The sequence below is a fragment of the Mesoplodon densirostris genome, chromosome 15 (genome assembly GCF_025265405.1).
Source record: "Mesoplodon densirostris isolate mMesDen1 chromosome 15, mMesDen1 primary haplotype, whole genome shotgun sequence".
NCBI classification, from domain to species: Eukaryota; Metazoa; Chordata; class Mammalia; order Artiodactyla; family Ziphiidae; genus Mesoplodon; species Mesoplodon densirostris.
In genome coordinates, this window is record NC_082675.1 from 78425000 (window position 1) to 78452145 (window position 27146).

The window sequence follows — 27146 nt, forward strand, 5'->3', positions numbered from 1 at the left end:
AGAGAAAGAAACTCCCACATCGTTTATCGATGATGTTATCCAGTAGAATACATATTTCCAGAAAACAAGGTTTGAATAATTTTATTCAGCATTTAGCAGAGGATCACTAGCTTTGCCAGTGTCCCAGACTACTGGGAACCAATGATGCTAAAGAATTAAGGATTTGGTGGAACACCTCCCCAGTGATTTTGCTACATATATTCTACAGACTACAAGCAAACCAGTGCAAATGATGTTCATGAAAGAAAAACTTCCAGTATTTTACATAGAAGAGCCACAAGCCATAGGCCTTCAACTCTTCTATGAGAGCCGTGACCTCAGCCTACTCATACTACTGCCGGAAGACATCAGTGGGCTGGATCAGGTAAAGGGATCAGCCTATTCACCCCTACCTTCTTTCCTCTCCCCTTTGGTAACAAGTTTGTTTTCTATATCTGTGAGTCTGTGTCTGTTCTGCATATACATTTATTTGTATGGAAAAAAACTTTAAAAAAAGACATCAGTCTGTCTGACATGAAGAGGGTTCTAGTGTTTATCCCTCCTGGGAAAAACAAAAAGACACGATCTCCCAGTTCTTTAATTTCTGCAGAGGAAGGCAACCAACGTACCTTGAGCCCTAGGTACTGTATGTTTACATCATTTAAGCTTTACAAAACTTTGTCAGGTTGATATAACTATCCCTCAGGAAGGTTAAGTAATCTATAGATACCTTTAGCAGAGGGCAGTCACACAAACAACCACACAAACAACAGATCGAGATATTTACTGTCAGTCACAAAGCTGTGTGGATTGATCATAACAATCTTTCAGTTAATAGCGGTCTTTCTTCTCCTTCCGATAGGACTTACCTAATTAACTTTTTAATCACTTGCATTAATCTAGCCTTAGACATATGTTTAAAAACATTAAATGGGGGCTTCCCTGGTGGCGCAGTGGTTGAGAGTCCGCCTGCCAATGCAGGGGACACGGGTTCGTGACCCGGTCCGGGAAGATCCCACATGCCATGGAGTGGCTGGGCCCGTGAGCCATGGCCGCTGAGCCTGCACGTCCGGAGCCTGTGCTCCGCAACGGGAGAGGCCACAACAGTGAGAGGCCCGCGTACCGCAAAAACAAAAACAAAAACAAACAAAAAAAAGAAAAACATTAAATGGATTCTAAAACATTTTTTAAAACATTTTTTAATCAAGTTAACACTCTTCAGGAGATATAGTCTGTATCAGTGCATCTTCAAGTATTATTTAAGTTGTTCATCTGTTAAACTTCTCTTAAGCCTGACCTTGGTCTGACCACATTTCTGAGCAATTCGCGTGTCTAAACTGAACACTAGCTTCTCATGCAATAAGTGCTCTGTCGTTCCTTACACTGTGCCTAATTTCTCGTGTGCCAGATTCTTTATGTTTCCACCACCCTACTAGTGTGCAGAAAGATTTCTAAATAGTGTCATAAAATTTGTGAAACTGGAGAGGATAGTAGAAATAAGACCAAGTGTGAATACTAAACCATTAGAGTTACACCCTTAAAAGATAAGCCTTTCTTTTTAAAAGTGCAGGTTCCTGACCTGAAGATGTTGTCACTTACTGCACATAATTTACAAATATGTCACTGATAGCAATACTTGGATCTAGAAAATTCTTAAAGTAGCAAAAGCATGTGCTTTGAAACAAACATGTTATTTAAAAAATCAAACATTGTTTATCATATATATGTACGCATGTGTATATAATATATATTTATTGTTTAAAAAATTTTAAATATAAAGAAGAGAAAAAGCACCCTCAAAACCACTATTTAAAATGTCATTACTCTTGGGACTTCCTGGTGGTCCAGTGGTTAAGGCTGCGCTTCCAGGGCAGAGAGCGTGGGTTTGATCCCTGATCAGGGAGCTAAGATCCCACGTGCCAAGCAGTGCGGCCAAAAGGTTAAGAAAAAAAAAGTCATTACTCTTAAGATTGGAGGATTTTCCATTTTTTGTTTTTCTTTCCTTTTTTTCCCGTAGTTTATAGTTACTAGTTTCATACTGGCGTGATTATAGACTATAGACATTTTATCTCAGATTTTGTTTTCAAGGAATTGTCTACTATGTTAATAAAACTAAAGTTTTTTTTGTGCCCTGGCATACAACGTGTCCTAGAGTATATGCTTTTGTGTTGACAACACCTAAGTGTATATTTATATTGATGTATTTGCATGTGTAGTTGATGTCTTGCATATTATCATAGAAGTACTTCCATTTCGGATCAAGGTCTAATCTAGAAAACCTATATCCTGAGAACTATTAATCTGCAAAAGGATTATGTCAAGGATGTGTGGAGGACCTCATTATAAACAAAGAATTTCCAAATGTGTGTGTTTTGTTACCTTTGGTAATAGGAGTGACTATAATTCATTTATATAATATCTAAAGGTCTCACTCAACGAATAGTTCTCACTCCACTTGGAAATTACTGACTCTTTCTTCCTTGGCTCCAAACTGTAGCTGGAAAAAGCCATCACCTATGAGACGTTGAGTAAGTGGACCAGCACAGACATGATGGAGCTGTGTGACGTGCAGCTGCATCTTCCCAAGTTCAAGCTGGAAGAGACCTATGATCTCAAGTCAACCCTGAGCAGTATGGGGATGAGCGATGCCTTTAACCAGAGCAAAGCAGATTTCTCAGGAATGTCTACGGAGAGAAACCTATTCCTGTCCAAAGTTTTCCATAAGTCTTTTGTGGAAATAAATGAACAAGGTACAGAGGCCGCGGCTGGTACTGGGAGTGAGGTGAGTTTTCGAATTAAACTCCCCTCCATTGAATTCAAGGCAGACCACCCGTTCCTCTTCTTCATCAGGCACAACAAAACCAACAGCATTCTATTTTACGGGAGATTCTGCTCCCCTTAAACCCTGCATCTCTCTCATCAAACAAGAGCATCTTACAGTGTGAAAAATACACATATGATGGAAAAACACAATTATAATAAAAACCAGTTTATAGCCTGGCTCTTTTTAACACATATTAGCAAAATTATCTTGAAATAATATATTCTAGTGATCCTATCATGCCTATATAGCTAGAGAGAATGGCAAATTTAACTTTTTAAACTTTTTTTTTTGCTTTCTGACATTCAGTTTTATTATTTTTTACATCTTTATTGGAGTATAAATGCTTTACAACGTTGTGTTAGTTTCTGCTGTACAACGAAGTGAATCAGCTATATGTATACATATATCCCCATATCCCCTCCCTCTTGATCCTCCCTCCCACCCTCCCTATCCCACCCCTCTAGGTGGTCACAAAGCACCGAGCTGATCTCCCTGTGCTATGCGGCTGCTTCCCACTAGCTATCTATTTTACATTTGGTAGTGTATATATGTCCATGCCACTCCCTCACTTCATCCCAGCTTCCCTTTCCCCGCCTGTGTCCTCAAGTCCATTCTCTACGTTTGCGTCTTTATTCCTGCCCTGCCACTAGGTTCATCAGTACGTCTTTTAGATTCCATATATATGTGTTAGCATACGGTATTTGCTTTTCTCTTTCTGACTTACTTCACTCTGTATGACAGATACTAGGTCCATCCACCTCATTACAAATAATTCAATTTTGTTCCTTTTTATGGCTGAATAATATTCCATTGTATATATGTGCCACATCTTCTTTATTCATTCATCTGTCTATGGACATTTAGGTTTAACATTTTATCTTAATGTGACTTTTAGTTACATTTCAGAAATTCGGTTATTCAATTAAATGCCTTAAAATGCTTGAACTACCTGGTCATTATTTTCATTGTCACTTATTTTCACATGCATCATTTAGTGAAGAAAAAAATCTTTATAGAGGTGATATATTGATAAACAAGAATTTTCTCAAGACTATTACTCTGAGGGTTCATAAATTACCACTGTAAAATTAAATCCCCCTTTTCTATTTTAAAAATACTTATGTTGACATTAATGGAAAAACTAGTGAAATCCAATGAAATCTGGAGTTTAGTTAATAGTAATGTACCAACGTTGGCTTCTTAGTTTTAAAAAAATGTTCCACTGTAATATTAGAAGCTAGCATTAGAGGAAACTGTGTCAGAAGTATATGGGAATTCCCTGTTTTATCTTTGTAACTTTCCTGTGAATTTAAAATTATTCCAAAATAAAAATATTATTGGAAAGAATTATTACGTGTGAAAGTTGTCACATTAACATCCTTGCTTTTAAAAATCCTAAGCTAGAAGAGTAGATTTCCAATTTATATAAATGTGTCTTGTCAGTTATAAGAAAATATCCTTAGTAAAACTTTATCTCCATAAAATTGGCTGTGTTTTTAAAATTTCTATTAAAAATGCTCTTATGCAATGGCTCATTGGTAGTCTCATCAACTGTAATTCTAATTTTAGAGATTGAGTCTATCATTCTAGGCTGCTTTTTCCATTTTAATCTACTAAGTGAAAGATATGATCTGATATGGATCCGACATGAATGGTGTATAAACTAGTACAAGAAAATGTATTTTCTGCATCAAATCTTGGTTTGGTATCATAGAATAAAAAAAAAATGATTCTATGCTTTAGCTGCAAAGATAGGAAATTATAATATATATGACAATTTATCATATCATTATAAAACATTTTGCCTCTATCCATAATACCTCACATTAAGTAACAATGAAAGAAATCCCTCCGTGTCTGTGTTCTACTAAATTAAAAGTCCTTAAGTGTTATGTATTATGTGGACTCATAAGAAAAGTATGTAACAAGTGAACGGGGAGCATGGAAACCAAGCCAAGATAAAGGAAGACCAGAGTGACTGTGTGTCAGAGGCTGACAATCAGAAAATATTAAACATAGTATTTTTCAAACAAACAAAAGAGGAAAAAAGGATGATACTAGAAACTGCAGGTTAGTAAGATGCATTCAGGCAGTCATTCTTTTAAAAAGTGTTTGCTGAGCATCTACACTGTATCAGTTGATATTCGGGGCATGAAGACCACACTTTTTTTTTTTTTAAGGACTTATTGTATTTTATTTATTTATTTTCTCCAATTTTTTTTCTATTTCAGTATCACTCCTTTTCCTCTTCTTTGCTTTATGTTATTATTGTCCTACAACTATACATCTTTATGAATTATAAGCCCATGAACAGTTTCATAATTATTGCTTTATGCAGCTATCTTTTAAATCACATAGAAGGAAAAGTTACTAACAAGGATAAACTTATGCTGTCTTTTATACATATTTACCTACATAGCTACTCTTACTGGTGCTCTTTGTTCCTTTGTGAGAATTAGAGTTACTGGAAGTCTACACTTCTGAACAAAAACGGACCCTGGTCTCCAGTCTCTTGGAGTCATGGAGCTTACAAAGTCGTGGGAGAAACGGACTCAAAGTGGATGTTAGTGCAAGGAATGATCGCAAAATAAACTGCAGTCATCTTGGAGACACATGTACCTGTGTATGCCCAGGCTTTTTCAATAATGAGGCTTAAAGTATTTGCTGATATTTGTTTTCCTCCCTTAGTGCAAATGTATATAGCCTATCTTTTTAGAAGGTTAACAGACCTTAGAACAATAGATAATAATCACGGTCTGTTAACTTCCTTTGTTGCCAGGGAAAACAAAACTATTAAAAAAAACTTGACTGTGAATGGAAGGATGGAAAAGCAGGGCACTAGCTAGAGGACAGAAGTAAGGAAGTTGTGGGGCTTTGTGTTTATTCGTTTGTGTTAATATGGGAGAGACTGAGTATATTTATGAGATAAGAAGACTCCAAAGACGTAAAAGAGATTAAAGTTACAGGAGACGACTAATGGAACCATGTCCTAGAGAAGAAAGAAGTCTACTTTCCTTGAAACAGAAGGGGTGGAGATATGGTAGGCCCAGTGCAGGGGACCACGGGCCACACCTCCATTATTGGGAGGAAAGAGGAAAGATATTCCCTTTGCCACTGTCTGTCAGACAAGGAGGACTAATCCCTATATGATCTTTATCCCATTCATGTTTAGTTAATGATGTGTCAGGGCTGTGGTTCCTTTAAGCTTTTTCAGAGTAAGAACTGTCTGACCCAGGGTAAACCTGAGATGGCAAGGATACTCGTCAAAATTGTTCTGTGATGCTCTAGACTGGAGGGTCTCCATTTACCTGACTCCCCTCTAGAAGCTGAACTGCACAGACTTTTGGGTCAGGGATAGTTACTTGGATTTGAACTTCAACTTGGCTCTTTAAACCTGTGCACAGGCACTAGACCCACTGTTTCTTAATGCAGAGGCTTGAGAGTTGCGTCCTCAGGTGTTTGCTTTGGGCAAGGTATTGCAAAGGATGCATGCTACCAGATGGTATTACTGTGATTAAAAACAACAACCTAGAACATTAAAAAGTAGAACTTTTACTATATATATATATATATATTTTTTTTGCAGTATGCGGGCCTCTCACTGTTGTGGTGTCTCCCGCTGTGGAGCACAGGCTCCCGACGCGCAGGCTCAGCGGCCATGGCTCACGGGCCCAGCCGCTCCACGGCATGTGGGATCTTCCCGGACCGGGTCACGAACCCGTGTCCCCTGCATCGGCAGGCGGACACTCAACCACTGCGCCACCAGGGAAGCCCTACAATATTTTTTAATAAGCAGTGTAGCAACCATCGATAGCTTTTGAAAAACACTGAGGCTTGCTTATTATTTCATACCAAAGTACTTTAAAAAAGAGGTTAATTACTTACATATTTTTTTAAAGTCTGGTGCTCCAAATAATGGTGAACTTTTCTGCGATCATAAATGGCTTATTAGTCGTAGAAAATCTAGCAAGTATTCTTCAAAATAAATAGTCGATTGCCTTTAGGTAAAGGTACATCTTACCTATGAATGAGAAATCAACTGCTTTTGAGAGTGTAGACTGATTATTTTGAGAACATCTATATGGATATTTTCCATTATATAATTTTATTGCTAAAAAGATATTAACAATTTCACATTTGGGCACTTAAAAACCTGGAAACATAATTTTCTAAACTTCATTAAAATCTTACAAAAAGAAAAGATTTGGTGGGCTTCAAACTGTCAAAAATATTTAAAATATGACGGTTTAAAAATTTTGGTTTGCAAGAACAAATGATTTTCAAGAGGATAAAGAGATTTTTACCAGTTAGATTTTAACCAGAAATCTTTGCATAATTAGTATGTGGATGAAAATCAAATGTCAGGGTTTAGTAAGTACAACTAATGATGCCTTTATTCCATTTTTAAATCAACCCATTTCCTGAGAAGCCTTTTCTTATGATAGCTATCAATCCAAGTTTAGAAATAAACTGAACTTAAACCAGGTCTTCAAATTACTGTACTTCAAAGCTTTAAACTAAGATTAAAACAGGCAAACATATATTCAATGACATTGATCTCATTAAATTTTAAAATAATTTTGGTAAGCACAAAAATGTACTTCTAATAAAAGTGTTTTCCTTACCTTAAAAATTTTTGTTTACGTGTTTTATAGCGTGCATAATATATTAGTATTTAGCATAAAGCACATGTAAATTCGATAGTGGAGATGCATGCTCAAAAATTGTTTTGATGGGACGTCCTACCAAAACAGTTTGGAAAGCACTGGCTTTAGGAAGCTTTAACCTCTGGTTTTGCTTTTAGTTAATTTTCAAAGTGGAGTTCCGATTCTGAAGCTGCTCTAGCATACAAGCGTACTAACCCAGGAAAACAAACCAATGCCCCAATTGGCTAAGTCTTCCCCAAACACCCTCAGGGGACGGGTTACTTGCCTCCCCCGCCAAGCCGTCTGCTCTCAGGCCGGGGCAGGAGGGTGCGCGCGGGGCTCAGCCTCCGCCCGGAAGTCCAGCCTGGGGGTGCGGAGTCCGAGATTGCACAGAACAGCGCCATCTCCCGGTGCTCTGAGTCACCGCCGGAAGCCGGCCCGAAAGCAAAGCGGACGTGAAGCATCCACCAAGCTGGAAGAGCAGCGGCCACCGCAACAGCTGGAATCTCCCAGGTACCAGGGCTGCGAGGGCTCCCGAGCCCTCAGGTTCCCACGGCGGCCGTCTCTAGCCTGGAGTTCCGGCGGAGAGAGGAAGGAGGAAGGGGGCGAGGAGGCGAGGAAGGGAGGAAGGGAGGCCAGAGGCAGACGCAGGCGTTGGGAAAGGAGGAGGAGAGGACTAGGGGAACGACGGCAGGAGGTATCCGGGCAGGAGAGCTGCGGGGCTGGGGTCGCCCTGGCCCCCGCCGTACCCTGGGCCCCCGGCCCGCTTGGTCTGGGGCTCGAAGGACCGGACTCCGAGAACCGAGCGCAGGTGCGCGGTGCGCAGACGCGCCCTGGGTCAGAGGGTGGTCTCCGGAGTGGGAGGGCTACGCGGCCTGCCGCCGCCGCTGCGCTGCGCTGTGATTTGCTGGCAGTGAGGGCGCGGCCGGAAACCCGAGCCTGAGCGGCGGTTCCCGGAGATGGATGGGCGGGAGCTTTGGGGAGAGTAGTGAGTGAGAGGACCGCAGGGTGCGCAGGAAGACTGTGGCGCCCCCTGCCGCCTCGCCCGGAGTTTGCACGGAGCCTTGGGCAAGTTCGCAGAGGTGCTGGGTCAATGCCACCTCCAGCACAAGTCCCTGTCCCCTCTGCGATCCAGCTTATTGCGCGTACGTCCCTCCCCTCCCCTCCTTTTTTCTTTCTGTATTTCTTCCATTCTTTTTCTTTTTTTTCTTTAACATCTTTCATCTGTTTTTCTTTATGGGCTGCTTTCCCTCAACGTGAAGCAAACAAAAGCGTTCTCCCCGTCGTCTCCCCTCCTCTGCAGCCACAGTAGTTGACTGAAGCGATTCCACACTCGCCAGATACTACTCAGCCGTCTAGGCCCTGCTCCCACCCCTCTGCTGAGGGCTTTCGGGCCCAGACTGGCTCCCCTGCGCCTCTCCAGCCTGGGTGCTACCTTCCTGTCCTCCTCCAGCCCTCCCCACTTCCTTGGCCGCCCGCACACTCCCCGTTCTCCCAGGACATCCGGATGGTTGGGTCTCAGTCTCTCGTCTTTTTCCTCTCACTACCTGCAAAACTTGGAAATTCTCCAGAACGAGGTGGATTTTTTTTTTTCTCTTATGCCTCCTCATGTGCATCCTGAGTAATTTCATCCCTTCACCTAGAAGCTCCTGGAATCAGGATGCTGATGGCTCCCAATCCTCACTGGAGAACTTCTCAGCTTGAGTCCCCTACCTATGTTGACAAACGTCCCTCAGCTTTGTTACAGGATCCCTTGGGATGGAATGTTGCACTCATCTCAAATGGAACGAATGGAACATAGCACCTTCCCCATTCCAAGCTGGCTCCTCATGTGACTTCCTGGGGCTCCTGGCCCACCCTAAGGGTGGCTTAGCTACGAACCTCAGCATAATCCTTCATCCTCCTGATCTTTATCCTGGTGTGACCAGTCACCCAGCCTGGCAGTTCCATATTCTAGTCTTTAGTGCAGAAATTTCCTCTGTATTAGGCAGTCCCTGGTCTATGGCAGTGGTCTCCCGGCAGGGTCCACAGCCTTTTTCCCCACCAAATGGTGAGACACGATATTTTTCTAAAACTTAGGTATAGCATTTGTTTGAAAACCGTGCCTGGCTTTCCAGACCATAGCTCAAGTCCAAACCTTTAAACCTGGCGTGAGGGGCCCCTCCTGTCTCACGCATCAGTTCTCTCACAGGAGACACACCCACCCGCTGCCCTGGACCCCGCACAAACCATGGCCTTCCTCTACGTTCTTTGTACCTGCCTATCCTGCAGCCACAGCCCTAACATTCACCTCCCTCTTTCACCATCTTCTGAAGCTCCTGCCCAGTCCTGTTTCCCTTCTCCTGAACTCCTAAAGAGAATTCATTCTGCTTTACTGTGGGCTTCCTTAGCACTTTGTCAGTTGTCTTGGTATGGAGTGCACAGCCAGCTTGAAACCATGCATTCACGCGTGTGTATCTCCCCAAGGGTGGGAGCTCCCAGTCAGGAATTATGGCATTTTTTTTTTCTTCAAAATCATATAAGGACAGTTGGAAATAAATGCTCTTTGAACAGGTTCACTTTGGGATGTGAGTATGGGCTGGGGGAGTGGAGCGGGGAGATGACAGGCATTCAAGGCCCCCAGGAGAGAATGATGCTGAGTACAGTCGGCCCTCCCCTCTATCACTGGTTCTGCACTTGCAAATTCAACCAAAAGCAGATGGAAAGTATTTGAAAAAAATTATAGAAAGTTCCAAAAAGCAAAACTTGAATTTGCGCCCTCTGGCAACTATTTACGTAGCATTTACATTGTATTAGGGATTATAAGTAATCTAGAGCTGATTTAAAGCATACAAGAGGATGTGTGTAGGTTATGAGCAAATACTATACCATTTTATATAAGGGACTTGAGCATCCTTGGATTTTGGTATCCATGGGGGTCCTGAAACCAAACCCCCATGGATACCGAGGGACAACTACTTGGAAGCAGAAGGCTTGCTTTTGTGGCTGAATCTGTCAGTTTTTTCTGAGACCTGAGGACAGTATTTAATTGTTCTGACTTTGTTTGTTCACCTGTAAAAGGAAAATGAGTTTAATGCCAATCCATTTTACTGGCTGGAAATAAAATCTTTTCACTGGTGCAAGCTGGGGCGCATCTGAGAGGGGCACTGGTGTGCGTGTGCGAGGGTGTGTCAGTGCTGGGGGCAAGATGCTGACGGGAAGTACTCTGCTGCTGCCCAGCACCTGGATGTGGAAAAGGAATGGAGGTGAGGAAATGAGATGAAGAAAGAGGCCATATGGAAGAAACCAGAAATAGACATTTATAATTAAGAGCAGTTACAATGTAAAGAGGAAATTGATGTGATATTCCAGTTCATTCCTTTGCCTTTTCAGATTGGACAACTACACACGCACACACACACACACACACACACTCACACTCAGCCCAAGCTTATGTCTGCTTCACCCTGGTTCCTGTAAAACAAAGAATGTTGTCCGCCATCCAGTTCTACAAGGATCAAGTCATTAGCCATTGCAGTCGCTGACCTACAGTGCACGCTGAAAGGAATTCAGGATGAAAAACAGGATGAGGCACTCTGTGCTTTGGGAAAACAGCCTCCTTAGAGAGAGGTAACGCAGGAGAAAATTTTAATGAACCCAGATTCTTGCATCTTCCCCTACGTCGGAAAGCACTAAAATCACTAACTGAGATATCTGGTCCTCGTGACTAGCAGGAACCCTTTACTGATACGTATGTCTGACTGCGTGCATTCCCTAAAATCACGCCTCTCCCCCTACCTCCTCGGAGCTCTCTGAGAGGCTGTCTCCCAGCCTACAGTCCTCAGTAAGACCCCCGAATAAAACTTAGCTCACAACTTAAGCGCACGTTGTGCATTTTTGATTTCAGTCCACAGGTCAAAACTCTTACGCTCATGTAAGATCAAATCCAAATTTATTCCTGTCTTTCGTCTCCAGTTTACCTAATTCTTTCCTTCTTTGAGTCTCTTTGGTGCCACCTTCTGGTAGGCGCGGTGCTATCAAGTTTGACTATCCCTCCTGGCTTCTGGGTTTTTATTTTCCGAAACATCCTCAAGTATAAGGTGAGGAAATGTGGGGTGAGAAGTGGCCTGGAGGCAGGCTGAGCCTTGCTCTGCGGTGGGACTTGCCCACTGCAGACACATCAGCCTTCTGACCCTTGCAGCCCTCGGGTTCAAGCCCTGCAGCTGACGGCTCTGGAGGGACTTACTGAAGTGAGGGCAGTGAGGAACTTAACACTGTGTCCTCGATTAAATGACCTATTACGTATAGAGCACTGTTGTCGCACTGTGCCGTTGTTGTATTTTCTTGGTTGACGTTTTAATACATTTTTTTTCAAACTTTAAAGAATGTGCACTAGTTTGGGCTGTTGTTTTATATTTAGAGTGTGAACTTCACACCATTTCTTTTTTTTTTTTTCCCACCACCTTTTTTTTTTCTTTTAAACCAGAGACATCTCCTCTTGAAAAAAATATCTTAGAAGGAATCTTCAAAGGAACCATTCAACAGTGAAGAGGCTCTGGTTAAAACAGTTGTGTTCCCCACCCATTTTCCCCTCCTGCCCTTGAGGCCCAGAAGACCCACCCCCTCCAAGTCTAAATGAAATATACGTTCAAGACTGCCACAGGAGGCCCTCCTAGTCCACTGGGGAACTGAAAGAAGGACCAGAGAATGGCCCATCTGTTTATAAAAATGAGCACATGCATGATGATGCTTATCTCTAGGTGGAGTTTCCAGTACTTTTCTTGTTTGCTAATTTTCCAAATTGGAACATATTTTTCTTGTGTAGCTTTACAATTTTTGAGTTAAAAATATACATACCAATTGAAAAAAAGATAGCATAATAGAAAAAATAACTTATAGCGTCATGGGATTATGGGTGATGATTTGTCCTTTTATTTTCCAAAATGTCTTCAACTGTAACAGCAAAGAGATTCAGGGAAACCAAGATGAGCTGATGAACTTTAATAATTTACTGACTAGCAGCCCAGGTTTCTAGAAGGTTTAATAGAAATAAATGCAGCATTTATAAAATTTTTCTAAAATTATAAAAATTAATATGCTGCAAAAGCTTTTCACAACTTGCAGCAAGGTGCCTGATGCGATTTTTTTTTTTTTTTTTTTTTTTTTTGCAGTACGTGGGCCTCTCACTGTTGGGGCCCCTCCCGTTGCGGAGCACAGGCTCCGGACGCTCAGGCTTAGCAGCCATGGCTCACGGGCCCAGCCGCTCCACGGCATGTGGGATCTTCCTGGACCGGGGCACGAACCCGTGTCCCCCGCATCGGCAGGCGGACTCCCAACCACTGCGCCACCAGGGAAGCCCCCCTGCTGTGATTTTGCTCCCACCATCCCACGGACACTATCTTCCTTGACAATTACATTTTAAAGGGATGGCTTCTAGGGACTTGAGAAGGATTGTCTTGGGCTGTAAAATAGGAAGGAGGCTTTTCAAAATGTTTACCTCTCAAAGGAGCAGAGAAAGAACTTATGAAGACAAACTGCCTAAAGTAAGTGCTCTAAGGAAAGAGAGGTCAGGCACCAGAAGCAGGAAGAAGCTTGTCTAAAGTTTAGTCAAGCTGGGGGGAAAGTTAAGGCTGGATCCAAAATTAGTGCCTGATTTAAAGTGTGCATCTGACGACTTGAGATTTGGGCTTCACGTTCTATCTCCGTGCCCAGGGGCTCCCTTCACAGCTCCCAGCCCAGTTTCAACAACTCTGGTGGAAAATGGTGTATTGTTTTCGAGTCCTTCTGACTTAAAGTAAATTTTGTGTCTTCCCAGGAGCCCACATTTCAGGGCAGACCATCCCAGAAAAACCCTCCAAAATCTGTTGAAATCCATCCAGCTGTCTTCATGTGACGTCGTGACAGAAATGTCATTTTTATTTATAGTATATTATAATTCATAGAACATTGCTTATAAATTATGCCAGAGACAGCACACTGAAGAACTATCAGTAATAGGGGGATTTATCTTACAGTTCTGGAGGTCCGAAGTCCGTAAGATGCTGGCAGAGCTACATTTTAAGTCTGGAGGCTCTAGGGCAGAGTCTGTTTCCTTGCCTTTTGCAGCTCGTAGAGGCTGCCTGCGTTCTGTGGCTCCACACCATCCTGCCCTTTGCTTCCATCCTCACTTCTCCTTCTCTGGCTCTGAGCCTCCTGCCTTCCTCTTATAAGAAGCCTGTGATTACACTGAACCCACCTGATGATCCAGGTGACTCCATCTCAAGATCCTTACTTCAGTCACATCCGCCAAGTCTTTATTGCCCTGTAAGATAACATCATCACGGGTTTTGGAGATTCAACGTGGATGTTTGGGGAGGCAGTTACTCTGCTGACCATACCCAGTGTCCACAGACTGGGGTGGAGGTGTGACTAGTGACTAGTGAGCAGTGGCTAGTGGAGGGCGTGGCTCATGTGCTTCTGTGTTGTGCTTTGGGTGCAGACCTTCACTGATGGATGATCTCTGTGAAGCAAATGGCACTTTTGCCATCAACTTATTAAAGCTGCTGGGTGAAAAGGACAACTTGCGAAACGTGTTCTTCTCTCCCCTGAGCCTCTCCTCTGCCCTGACCATGGTCTTAATGGGGGCCCAAGGAAACACTGCGGCGCAGATGTCCCAGGTATGCGTGCCCACCACAAAGGAAGACCAAGGGCGGGCTTCCTGTGTGCTTTCATAGAGCTGGTCTGGCCAGTGAGGCTGGGAGGTGGGAGGGGCACCGTGGTGATGGAGAGAAAGCAGACATGGGTAGAAAGGTGAATCGTGTAAGACGGCATCTCCTGCTAGTTTTCATGGGAGAAATCAAGTCACTACGTTATTTTCTGCATCTTTGATAAGAAAGGTGAGCTAAAACTCTGTTCCACACAAAGGCCAAGAATTTCACCTTTGTTCTATTTTAAACTTTTGCTCACATTGTATCTCAAATTGAAATGCAACTGTGTAAGTGAACCTTTTTGTTAAATCGGTTGTTTCTAGTGTATAATTATGCATAAGTGGAAGACAAATGCAACACAAATGAGGACTTACATCTTCTGCAGTTTTTCGGAGGGAATATATTATCTGATTGATCTGAAATGGGTTATACGTGCCCTTAGCTACCAATGAAGTAGTGGATATTACTTTAGGAAAGTAGACTTTCCCCTATTTATGTCTTAGTTTCTTGGACTGTCTGGTGAATGTATCCCAGAAAACTGTCATATACACATCATGTTCCCACTAATAGCGGGGTGCGCAGACACCCCCCAGAACTGTGTCCACGGCCACAGTTGAATCCCTGGTGGCTCTTTCTTCCAGCTCCCTGGAGGAATGAAGCTTTGGACTGGGGTTGTTGGGAGATAAGGGAACAGCCTTGATTCTCACTCTGACCTGACATTTAAGTCACAGTCTGGTCTGGAGGACTTCTGTGGAATTGCTAATGAAACATTTCTGCTCATCTTGTCTTCTGTGGGTCATTCCCGCTACCTGTTTGTTCTGTTCTGTCTCCCTCCTGAGTTATCACGTGCTGTCTTCCTGGCATAGATCAATCTGCTAGAGCAGGGCTTTCCACCTGGGGGCGATTTTTCCTCCCTGGAACAGTTGACAAAGTCTGGACAGAGTTGGTGGTCATAACCAAGAGGTGCTACTGACATCTAGTGAGCAGAGGCCAGAAATGCAGCTAAATATCCCAGGATGTGCAGGATAGCCTCCCAACAAAGTATGTGGCCCCCAAAGTCTATATTGCCAGGTTGAGGAACCCCGTGCTAGACGGTTAAACAAAACTCATTTTAAAGTAGGATTCTCGGTGATTTTCAGTGTAGAAATTTGTTTGGAAGTAGCTCTTTGGGGGAGAAATGGCATGTCAAAAGTTGCTGTTCTCGTCTTCTCTTACCAGGCACTTTGTTTGAACAGAGGTGGAGAGATTCACCAAGGATTCCAGTCACTTCTCATGGAATTGAACAAATCTGGCCCTCAGTACTTGCTCAAAACTGCCAACAGACTCTTTGGGGAAAAGACATGTGATTTCCTGCCAGTAAGTAGCGCTCGCACACTGATGCAAAAGAAATCGAAAAGAAAACAGAAACTACAGAAGAGCAGAGATAAAGTGTAGCTCTGCTGCCTTAAAAATGTGCTTAGAATTATATTTTGTAATTGTAATTTGGAATTTTATGATTGCTTCTGAATTGTGTCCTTTGAAAAAGTATTGTCTTTGATACATCTTCCCAGATGTCCATTTCAATTTGTCCATCTTCCTGCACCCAGACCTGCCTCTCCCCCTTGATCCCCTTCTCAGTGACCACATCACCCTCGCCATCCCCTGGTCTCATCTCTGATCGTTGGGCTGTTTCTGTGGAGTTGGCCTCGCAAAGTCTCTTAAATTTGTCCCATCTCCTGAATCACCACTGCCATTGCCTGGGTCCAGACTCTCACATCTTCTACACTATTATTTTAATTGTTTCCTCATGGATCTCTCCAAATTCAGCCTAGTCTTTTCACACTACTGACAGAATAATCTTTCTGACATTAAAATCTGTTCATAAAAAAGAAGGTTTTGAATCTGGGTAGTTCCTGTTTACTGCAACATATAATTCCAGAGTTCCCTAGTCCAGTAGAAGCCTGCCATTATTCAATAAGTGAAGTCCAAAAAATTATGCCACATAATATGCAGAGTGATGCTATCTTAAGATTAATGAAATGATCAGGGCAAGTCCAGCCATCTTATTGGCCAGCAGTTCCAAGGATTATTTTGTTAGACTCAGATATAATCGTGTTCTAGCTGCTGTTGGGTGCTACCCCGTGGAGGTTGCCTGCTCTGGGCTTAAATATTATTGGACATGATTCTGGATCCCTCAGCTAGTTAGGTTTTCTAGGATAAGCACTAGTGATTCCAGGAATCTCCTGGTGAATTGATATTCATTTTGTAATATCACACTGACCTTTGAATACTGTAACTGGGGAATACTGGGGACACAGGGAACCATTCTCCACTTTTCTTGGTTGCTTGGGTCCTTCTTCTCTCTGCATCTTCTTTCTTCTGTAGAAGCTAAAATGTTTGAGAACAGGAGATGGGCGGAGGATGGGAGCCCATTGCCAGGCACATTATATCAGAAAACAAGTTTTCACGAGGTGAGTTATCCTTGGGTTTTAATGTATTGCATATAAGAACCTTCTTGATTTGGTCCCAACTTATATACCATGGACACACACACACACACACACACACACACACACACACACACTCACACACACACACACACATCCCGCTCCTGGAGGACCTGTAACATTTGTTGATAATCTAGTTCTACTATGGAGCCTCCCAATCATTCCCTAAGGATGTTTCAGACACTGTGGTTGGTGCTGATGATACAAAAATGAGTAAAACAGGGTTAGACCACCTAGTAGGGGAGACAAAATCAAACAGAAAGTCAATATGGAGTTTAAGCGTTTGACAGGAACGTCCACGGGCTGTTTTGTGCAGGGCTGCCACCGTCTATATTCTCAAAACATATTGTAGGGGCTTCCCTGGTGGCGCAGTGGTTGAGAGTCCGCCTGCCAATGCAGGGGACACGGGTTCATGCCCCGGTCCGGGAAGATCCCACATGCTGCGGAGAGGCTGGGCCCGTGAGCCACGGCCGCTGAGCCTGCGCGTCTGGAGCCTGTGCTCCGCAACGGGGAGAGGCCACAACAGTGAGAGGCCCGTGTACCACACATACAAAAAAAAGAAACGTAACTATCGTGTGTATATGTTTCTCCCTCAGCAGACCGTGAGCCACCTCAGGTCCAAGGTCATGTCTTCACCCTGGTGTCCAGTGCCAGGCACAAAGCCAGCAGTCTATACATTTTGATTAGTTGCATAAATGAGCCTTAAAGTACAGGGTGCCCTGTGCAAGCATTTGTGCTAGAAACACGTTAAGAAAGAAATGTTTTCAAACTTTTAGGAAACTTTTGACAAGTAGAGTGTGGCCAAACTTGGTGTTTTGCCTTTGTAGGCCTTTAAGGAATCCTGCCAGAAGTTCTTTCAGGCAGGCCTGGAGGAACTGTCCTTTTCTAAAGACACTGAAGAATGCAGGAAACACATAAATGACTGGGTGACGGAGAAGACTGAAGGTGAGAGCTTTTCATTTCAGGAGATGTGGTGTTATGAGGGTCACAGAGATGAGATTGCCTGGGATGTGACCTCCACGGGTGGCCACTGTGACCCTGTAACCAGTGGACTGTTTATGTGTGTTTGCTGGGCTTTCAGGCCATTGATGCAATTCTGATATTTTTCTTGGGCTTACGAAGTGGTGATTTCTGAATAATGCTTAAACCTAATGTTAGTCTCTCAGATGCCCTCCCCTCTGGAAGGTAATGGAACATCCCCGAAAAATGCTTCCTCTTTGGTGCCCCATTTAACTTCTACCTGGAGGACACTGCCGTGCTCTAAGGGCAGGAGGACATTCCATTTACATTATAGCTGAGGTGGGACAACGTTTCATGTCACCTCCCGGTGGTGATGTGAGCCGCTCTGGTTTCATCCACTGCCCTCTGAACTTGGCTGTGGCTACGTTTGCTTTTCTGAATTTGCTCCAGATTCTGGAAGTGCAGCTGATGTGGAGCATCCAGGGTGCCCTGTCCAGACACATTCTGTCTCACCAGAAACATTTCTGCCAGTTCTCAATTGAGTGCAGAGGAAAAGGACGTGCTTTTCAGAACTCTAAGTACTCAGCACGTAATTTAAAGACATCAGCAGGAAGGGAGGTTATGTCACTCGTTTGTTCATGTGCCCGCCTGGCACTCATTATTCCATCCGTTCCATCTTATGGCGCATCCACTGCGCGTCAGGCAGCCACAATACCCATGATTACACAGGCAGCCAACAACCAGCGGAAGGGAAGAGCCTTTCACGTTGATATTTTCATACGTCACGTGCGCAGTGGTCTCTGGCTCTCCAGTTGACCTAGCAGCACTGAGTCAGCTAGGGAAGCCAGAAGCTTCTCCACACCTCACCCTCCCTCCACCACCCACTTCCCCCTCCACGGCTACTCACACCCTTCCTTCCACCAGGTTGACCACCCAACTTTTCCCAGAATAGCAGAGCTGGAGGCGAGGCTGGGCATCACCTTGTCTCCGCTGTCATTGGACAACTCAATTTGGGCCCCTTTATTGCATCCCCCTAATTCTTTTGTCCCATTCCCTCCCTCCAGGAAGCTGCCTTCTCCCATTTACAGATCTGTATCCCCATCCTTTGGAAGCCTCGTCTCACCTAAATGAGACTTGAAGGTGGGCACAGAGCAATGATTCTTAATCAGAATCAACCTCCAGGGGATATCCGGCCATAACTGAAGACATTTTCAGTTGTCATAGTTGGGGGAAATGATACTGCCTAAACATCCTAAACGCATAGGACCATCCCCAAAACAAAGAATTATGTGGCCTAAAATGCCAGTAGTGGCGTGACTGAGAAATTATGGTGACAAGGTCGAGAAGCTTACAGTTGGAATCGAGACTCTTGGGTTACTTTCTCAGCTCAGCCACTTTGTCGCCTATGTGACCTGGGCAAAAAGTCAGGCAAATACTCTGAACCTGAATTTCTACATCTATAAATTGAGGGCAAAATGATCGTTGACCTGCCTGCCTCAAGATTGTTGTTTAAGGACAAACACTACGCTGTATGTGTGCACAGAATGAAACACCATCACCCTGATTCCCCAGGCAGCCAAAACAACAGGATCCAGCCTTTTCTCCACCAAGCCTTGGCTTTCAATGTCAAGAGAACTTTTGTAAAAGAATGTTTATTCTCCCCCCATAGCAGTAACTTTCTCTCATACTCTTTACAGGAAAGATTTCAGAGATACTGGGGGCTGGGGCAATCGGTCCTCTGACTAAGCTGGTCCTCGTGAATGCAACCTATTTCAAAGGGAAGTGGAATGAGCAGTTTGACAGGAAGCACACAAGGGGAATGACCTTTAAAACCAACAAGGTAGGGACACAGTTTGCAGATATACACCTACTTTCTAAAGCAATACTCTGGGAAAGGTTGTGAGTGAATGGAAAAAAATAATTTATTTCACACTGTCTTGATTCTTAATTTATTATTTCTGAAGGAATTTCATGCCCCCTATATATCTCTTATTGGAATGGGAAAGAGAAAAACTAAAATAATTGTTACATTGATCATTTTGTTTTTGGATCCTTGGTCACATCAGTCTTCTCTCTCTGGTCATGTTATTTGGATTGAAAGAAACTGTTTTCTAAGGCTTGGAATTATGTTTGTATTTTAGTATCACTGTTGTATTTAGACACTTTCTTGCAACAGTCAATGACAACTGTGACTATCTACTGCCTTAGAATTCATGGCTGTACAATTCCTAATACAAGAAAAAAAGTGTTAGCAAATGTTCAGGCCAGCTTTGTTTTTATTTATTCTTGGATCTTCTTAAAAAATAAAAATTATACATATTTAAGGTGTACAAGGTGAGGATTTGATATACATATACATAGTGAAATAATTACCACAGTCAAGCTAATTAAAATATCTTTCCCTCACATAGTTACCATATATTTTCTGTGATGACAGCACCTGAAATCTACCCTCTTAGCAAATTTCCAGTATTTGATACAGTAGTATTAACTATAGCATCATGTTGTATATTTGATTTCTAGAATTACATGCCTAACTTTAAAAACACTTTTCTCCATTCACTTTTTTTTTTCGTTACGTGGGCCTCTCACTGTTGTGGCCTCTCCCGTTGCGGAGCACAGGCTCCGGACGCACAGGCTCAGCAGCCATGGCTCACGGGCCCAGCCGCTCCATGGCATGTGGGATCTTCCCGGACCGGGGCACGAACCCGTGTCCCCCGCATCGGCAGGCGGACTCGCAACCACTGAGCCACCAGGGAAGCCCTCTCCATTCACTTTTGAATATGGTAACGGCCGGGGTCAGTAACTTAGCTTGGAATTTGACCTCCATCTGCTTGATAACAGCGTATTGCACAAAAATTTATAAATCTAGAATATATTTGATGCAAGCTTTAAAAATGGTGGACCCTAGACATCTTATCAAGGTTCCCCCTTCAAGAAAAGCAAGGCCATAAAGCCAACTATATAATTGAGCAAGTTTTCAGAATACAAGTATAACTCCTGGGACTTCCCTGGTGGCGCAGTGGTTAAGAAGCTGCCTGCCGATGCAGGGGACATGGGTTCGAGCCTTGGTCCGGGAAGATCCCACATGCCGCAGAGCAACTAAGCCCGTGTGCCACAACTACTGAGCCCGCGTGCCCAGAGCCCGTGCTCCGCAACAAGAGAAGCCACCGCAATGAGAAGCCTGCGCACCACAACAAAGAGTAGTAGCTCCCGCTCGCCACAACCAGAGAAAGCCTGCGCGCAGCAGTGAAGACCCAACGCAGCCAAAAATAAATAAATAAATTTACTGGGAAAAAAAAAGTATAACTCCCTCTGGCCTATATACCTTTTCTAACCAGATCTTTCAGCCTGAAGACCTGAATACTAGTTAAATTTCCTCTTAACTTGGAGAAATAAGTTTTTAATTAAAAGGTCCCTGGGAGTGCTTCTCTACCCATCTTCTCAAAAGAGAAAAAAACCACAATTTCTTCTGAGAATAATATAGTTTTGCGTCTCTCTATATTCATGAATTTATTCTCTCCCGCCTCAAAATACTTGATCTGCTGGGGCAATAGAATGTTATACTCAACACTAATATGTAATAATGAAGACTTTACATCAATCAGCATAAGTGCACAGAAATAATAATTATATGTACCTAGGGATTCTGCGAATCAGACATATCTTTTTTTTAGCGCACTGTGCTCATTTTTCAGTAATTTGATTTTAATGTTGTATTCTTATTAGGAGAAGAAGACAGTGCAGATGATGTTTAAGCAAGCTAACTTTAAAATGGGGTATGTGGAGGAGGTGCACGCCCAGGTCCTAGAGCTGCCCTACGTGGAGGAGGTGCTGAGCATGCTCATTTTACTGCCTGATGACAACACGGATCTCGCTGTGGTAAGCCCTTGGCAATGAGTCTGAATGTCCATGGATCCCGGCTGGGCTCATTTTTAAAAGTCCATCCACCAGATAGCATTTGAGGAATTTCCAGTTTAGGATTATTTTAAGGAGTGCTAAATGAACACCACTGCATGTCTTTTGGTGAACATGTGTATGCATTTCCTGTTGAGGGTACAACTAGGAGTGGAACTGCTGGTATTGACAAATGTTGATGAAGCTTAGAAGAGAGACTTCCAAAAATATAAGAACATTATTATTTATTTTGAAGGGAGGGGCTAGTTGAGAGCCCAATAATTACTGAACAAAAGGACAGGAAAAGGATAAGAATGGATCTGGGCAGTATTCCTCAAGCATGAATGTGCATATTAACCTAATGGGATCTTGTTAAAATGCAGCCTTTGATTTGGGGGGAGTTATGGCCTGAGACTTTGCATTTCTAACAATATTCCAAGTGATGCAGACGCCATTGGTCATAGACCAACTTGAGGACCAAGCGCCTAAAGTACAGGTGAGGAATTTATCTTAGACAGGAGGATGACATCCTCCCGTGACAGAAAGTGGGGGTTCAGGATGGGGGAAAGTAACTTTGTAGGGTGGGAGGCACGAGAGTGAGAGTATGCTGGTGATCTGGCTCTCTGGGGTGTAGGGGAAGCATTATAATATTTAGTGATTCCTGTGGTGTAAATACCCCCCACCATGGCTGAATTTAGGCTCCCGAGGGTTTAACAATTGACTCTCACTGGAGATACAAGCCAGCTCCAGCCCACCACCTGCACACCAGCACACCGCTGTGAGGCTAGGGCCTGCCTGATCTCCCTGGCTTCTCCATGGTATCAGGAAAGTCCTGGCATAAGTCAAGGATGAGCTCTGTCATGGCGACTTGAAAAGAAAATTAGGAGAGTCTAGGAATAGAGCCGACATCCAAGCCCAGCTGTCGCGGGAGTGGAGCCCTCACTTGGACGCCAGGTGGTGAAGGGAAGTGGAGACGCAAGTGGAAGTCCCCTCTTCCTCCTTTATTTCTTCCCTGTGGATAAATAGAATGAGTTCTGGGTCTTGTAGGTTTTGAAACTCCAGGGCAGGCAGAGGGCAAGCAAGGATGCCAGAAGCAATCGTCCTGTGGAATTCCCCACTGCTGCTTTCCCCTCCCCAGAATCCACGCCTTCCTTCCCGTTCATATGATCCCTGATTTCCCCATTTTTCATCCATCAGAGTTCTGAGCCATGCTTTGTCTCCCTTTTGTCGAACAAGTTCTCAGACTCATGGTAAAGTGTTCCGCGTGAATACAATCAATTGGTTATGAGAATTTTCTAAACTAAGAAAACGCTTGAAATGAATTTGGTACAGATAGTTAAAAATAAAACCCTATCTTTGTCTCAGGTGTTTTCTAACTGTTCTTCTCTTGTATCCATAAAACAAGGAAAATGCAAGAATTTGAGGGGAAATCCTGGTGTGTTTATAAGAGGAAATATCCCCTTAGATTGTCTTGGACCAGATCTCACCATCTAGCTGCAGGTCATGCGTGTGTGGAGGTGTTAATGAGTGGGGGGATGGGTGGGTACCAGGCTCTTGTCATCTAGCTTTTAAGATTTAACTCTTCATTATTTCAGGTGGAAAAGGCACTTACATATGAGAAGTTCAGAGCCTGGACAAATCCAGAAAAGCTGACTAAGGATAACGTTCAAGTTTTTCTTCCCAGATTAAAGCTGGAGGAGAGTTACGACCTGGAGGCTTTTCTTCGAAGTTTAGGAATGACTGATGCTTTTGAGGAAGCCAAGGCCGACTTTTCTGGAATGTCAGCCGAGAAGAACGTGCCCATGTCCAAGGTCGTGCACAAGTGCTTTGTAGAGGTCAATGAGGAGGGCACGGAAGCAGCTGCGGCCACTGCCGTGGTCAGGAACTCCCAGTGCAGCAGAACTGAACCACGGTTTTGTGCAGACCACCCTTTCCTTTTCTTCATCAGACACCACGAAACCAACAGCATTTTGTTCTGCGGCAAGTTCTCTTCTCCATAAAGAGCTGCAGTCGTTGTACGTCACGCTGCCCACCCTGCCTTACTTCAAATTCCCTGTGACCAAATTGATGTGGTGGTTTTGTTTGTTTGTTTGTTTGTTTTTGCGGTACGCGGGCCTCTCACTGCTGTGACCTCTCCCGTTGCGGAGCACAGGCTCCGGACGCGCAGGCTCAGCGGCCACGGCTCACGGGCCCAGCCGCTCCGCGGCACGTGGGATCTTCCCGGACTGGGGCACAAACCCGTGTCCCCTGCATCGGCAGGCGGACTCTCAACCACTGCGCCACCAGGGAAGCCCTGATGCAGTGGTTTGAATGCCAAAATAAAGTGTAATTATGATAACAGGATCCCCTCACAGAGTTGTTGAGAGGATTTAATAGGTTGATAAAGAGATGAGAGCAATACCTGCTGTAGCAGTACACAATATCATGATTAGACAAGAGTCAATTGCATTTTTATGCATCTAAAAAGCAACAGTTAGAAAATGTAATGAATTTTGCACTAAAAATATAATGTTCTTAGGAATGTTAATTAACAAAAGATAAGCAAGACTGTTAGGTTGAAAGTTATAAAGTGCTATCAACAGTCATTAACGATGACCAAAATAAATGGACATATTTCATATCACGAATAGACCTTGAGTTAAAAAATTGTCAGTTCTCCCCCACTTGTCCTATTGATGTAATGTAATTCTAGTCCAAATTCTAGCAATGCTTCTATGGAACTTGACAAGTTTATTTAAAATTTTATATAAATAAGCAAAAGGCCAAAATTTATAACACGTTTCTAAAGAAAAAGATCAAGTTGCAGAGCTCTGCTCTACTAGATATTGAAGCTTGTCATAAAGCCCTGGTAACACAGTGTGGTGTTTACACAGGGATAGACAAACAGATTAATAGTACAGAAGAGCCCAGAAGCATACTTATTCATATATGAAATGTGAAATAGAAAAGAACTGGTATTAGAGGTCAATAGGAAAATGACAGCCCAATAGAGTGTGCTGGGAAAAATTCCTTATTTAAAAGAAAACAATTATTGAGATAGTAAATACTTAATGAGAAATGAAAATTTTATATGCTTTACAAGAAAATATAGCAGAATATTGTATGACTTTAGGGAAAGGAAGGATTTTTTTGTGTGTGTGGCTATGCTGCAAGGCTCGCGGGATCTTAGTTCCCTGACCAGGGATTGAACCCACACCCTTGTCAGTGAAAGCATGGATTCCTAACCACTGGACCACCAGGGAATTCCCAAAGAAGGATTTCTTAATCAATATATAAAAAGCATAACAGTTAAGGCAAACAATGGACAAAATCAACTACATTAAAATACAGGTACTTTAAGCTTAAAATACACCATACAAATTATAAAAATATAAGCACAAACCAGGAGATGATAGTTTAACAAATTTAACCACTAAAGGATAAATCCTTTAGTGGTTAAATGTTGCCATGAGAGAATCTGTAAGAAAATGGCAAACAATCCAGTAGAAAAGTTGACATGAAATGGATACTTCACAAAAGAGGAAACAGAAAAGGTCAGTAAACACATGACAAGATGCTCAATATCATTCATAAAAGAAAGCAAATGAAAATAGAAATTAGAGGTTAGAGGGGGATGTGACCATGGAGGGAGAGCACAGAGAGATTCAATGTTGCTGGCTTTTGAGGATGGAGGAAAGGGGCCCAGTCAAGGGATGTGGATGGAGAAGCTGGAAAGGACACGGAAATGGATTCTGCCACGGAGCCCTGAGAGAGGGATGCAGCCCTGCAGGCAGCTTGGTTTTAGCCCAGAGACTTGCGTTAGACTTCTGACTAGCAGAGCTTTGAGATGGTGAATCTGTGGTGTCTTAGGTCACTAAGTTTATAACAGTTTGTTACAACATCACCAGGAAATGAATACAGCATTCAACACTGATTATTGCCATTGGCAAATGACAGACACACATGTCTGTCTAACTTAGAAAAAAGCAATTTATTATCCAGTATCAAGTTAGGAAAAGTGCTTGAGGAATAACTAGAACTATGGACCCAAGTGCCTTAGGCTCTTTCTTCATCTCTGGTTTTATTGTTTCTCAGTGTGTCAGCTTCCTTCTTTCCCCACAGCACTTAAAGCAGAGCTCCACCCCTTAACCCCAAAACCATAGTCTTAGGTTGGCCAAATTTTGTTCCATAGCTGTCCATCCTAGAACAAACAACAAGGGCAAAGCAGCTAGGAAACAGAGAGGTGAACTAGGGACAGTTACTATAATACGTTGCTTGGAAGACTGATCACGTGTCTGTGTTCCACCAAACCTGTTTTGGCCTTAACTGAGCAGCGATACCTCTTAATTCATGGCCTCCTCCTGCCAGTTAGAGGCTAACACAACTAGAGAAAACAAATAATTTAAAATAACATTGATCAGGTTATTTAAAAGCATTTGGATCAACAGAACTATCACAAGCCAAGCTCATCCACTGTGTTGGTTTTTACTGCTGACACTTACCACCATCCCAGTGGCTTGAGTAAAGCATCTTCGTCTCGCAATTCTGTAGGTCGGTGGCTTACCCCGTCTTACAGTGTCAAAGTCAGGGTGTCGGCAGGGCTGCCTCCTTTGGGGGTTTTGAGGGAGAATCCATTTCCAGAGACATTCAGGTTACTGGCAGCACTGAGCTCCACCTGGTGGTAGGAATGAGGTCCCTGTTTTCTTGTTGCCTGTCAGCTGGGGGCCTTTTTTGGTGGCTTTCTTCCAGTTTCAAAGTCAGCAATGGCGGTTCAGTCCATCTTATGCTTTTGTAGGGAAGGGAAACTTTACTTCTAGCCATCACCTTAGGTTTTCAGCTGAGGCTCTTTAACAAAAAGATTAACAAGGGAAAAACAGTTTATTAATGCATGTATCTGTATACACTATTACCAGATATTCCACTCCTAGTTAGAAACCCTAGAGAAACTGTATGTTCAAGAGACATGTAGAGTAATGCTCATAGCAATACTATTTCATCACAGCAAGGAAAAATGCTAAAAGAAACCCTAGGAAAAAATGCTGAATTATTAAAATGAATAAATTATGTTGTATTCAGACAAAGGAATCAGGGTTATCACCTTACTCAGCTCTGGGGCACCATTCACACTGTCAGCACCTTTCATACAGAACACAATGTACAAAGTTGTACAAATTTGTACAGAACACCATATATTAGGGAAAATGAATTAATCACAGCTATCAGCATAAAACAATGCAGAGTAAAAATAAGTGTCAATTGCATTTGCACAAAGTTAAATAATAAGCAAACTGGTCATTATGTTGTTTAAAGCTACATCTATGTAGTAAAGCTATAGAGAAAAAGCAAAGGAATTGCTAACACAAAATACAGGAGAGTACGAAATCCAGGGCAGGGAAAGAATGTAATCAGATCAACAGGAAGCTTCAAAGTTATTCCTGATACTCTGTTTCTTAAATTGGATAGTGGATATTAGATGCTTATTCAACTTACTATTAATCTTCAAATATACATATATGTATATCCATTGTGTTGTATCAGTGATACATTTCACAATAAAAAAAATTTAACAAAAGAATGGAGAAATCATAGTATAATGTGATGCAATAAGGACTACAACCAGCTAAGAGAAATAAGACTAAATATTGTAAATTTAGTAATGGAACTAAAAGTAACTTCCTTATTAAAAGATAAAAATCTTTTAGATTGAAAA

The 27146-nt window shown here is 42.9% G+C and overlaps 2 protein-coding genes across 3 annotated transcripts in view; one reads left to right on the forward strand and one right to left on the reverse strand.

Moving 5' to 3' along the window:
• SERPINB3 (serpin family B member 3) overlaps window positions 1-6820 on the reverse strand; it is a 77576-nt gene extending 70756 nt beyond the window's left edge. For both annotated transcript variants that reach the window (XM_060119009.1, XM_060119007.1), the window contains exon 1: window positions 6689-6820. The gene's annotated coding sequence lies outside the window, so the exon portion shown is untranslated. The remainder of the gene's footprint in view (window positions 1-6688) is intronic.
• Window positions 1-23797, forward strand: part of LOC132502518 (uncharacterized) — a 37470-nt gene extending 13673 nt beyond the window's left edge. The window contains exons 7-15 of the mRNA XM_060118379.1: window positions 209-364; window positions 2477-2870; window positions 7749-7962; window positions 13907-14084; window positions 15333-15470; window positions 17428-17545; window positions 19258-19400; window positions 21290-21442; window positions 23053-23797. Coding sequence (XP_059974362.1) covers window positions 209-364; window positions 2477-2870; window positions 7749-7962; window positions 13907-14084; window positions 15333-15470; window positions 17428-17545; window positions 19258-19400; window positions 21290-21442; window positions 23053-23457 — 1899 coding nt within the window. The 3' untranslated portion in view covers window positions 23458-23797. The remainder of the gene's footprint in view (window positions 1-208; window positions 365-2476; window positions 2871-7748; window positions 7963-13906; window positions 14085-15332; window positions 15471-17427; window positions 17546-19257; window positions 19401-21289; window positions 21443-23052) is intronic.
• The last annotated feature ends 3349 nt before the right edge of the window (window positions 23798-27146 follow it).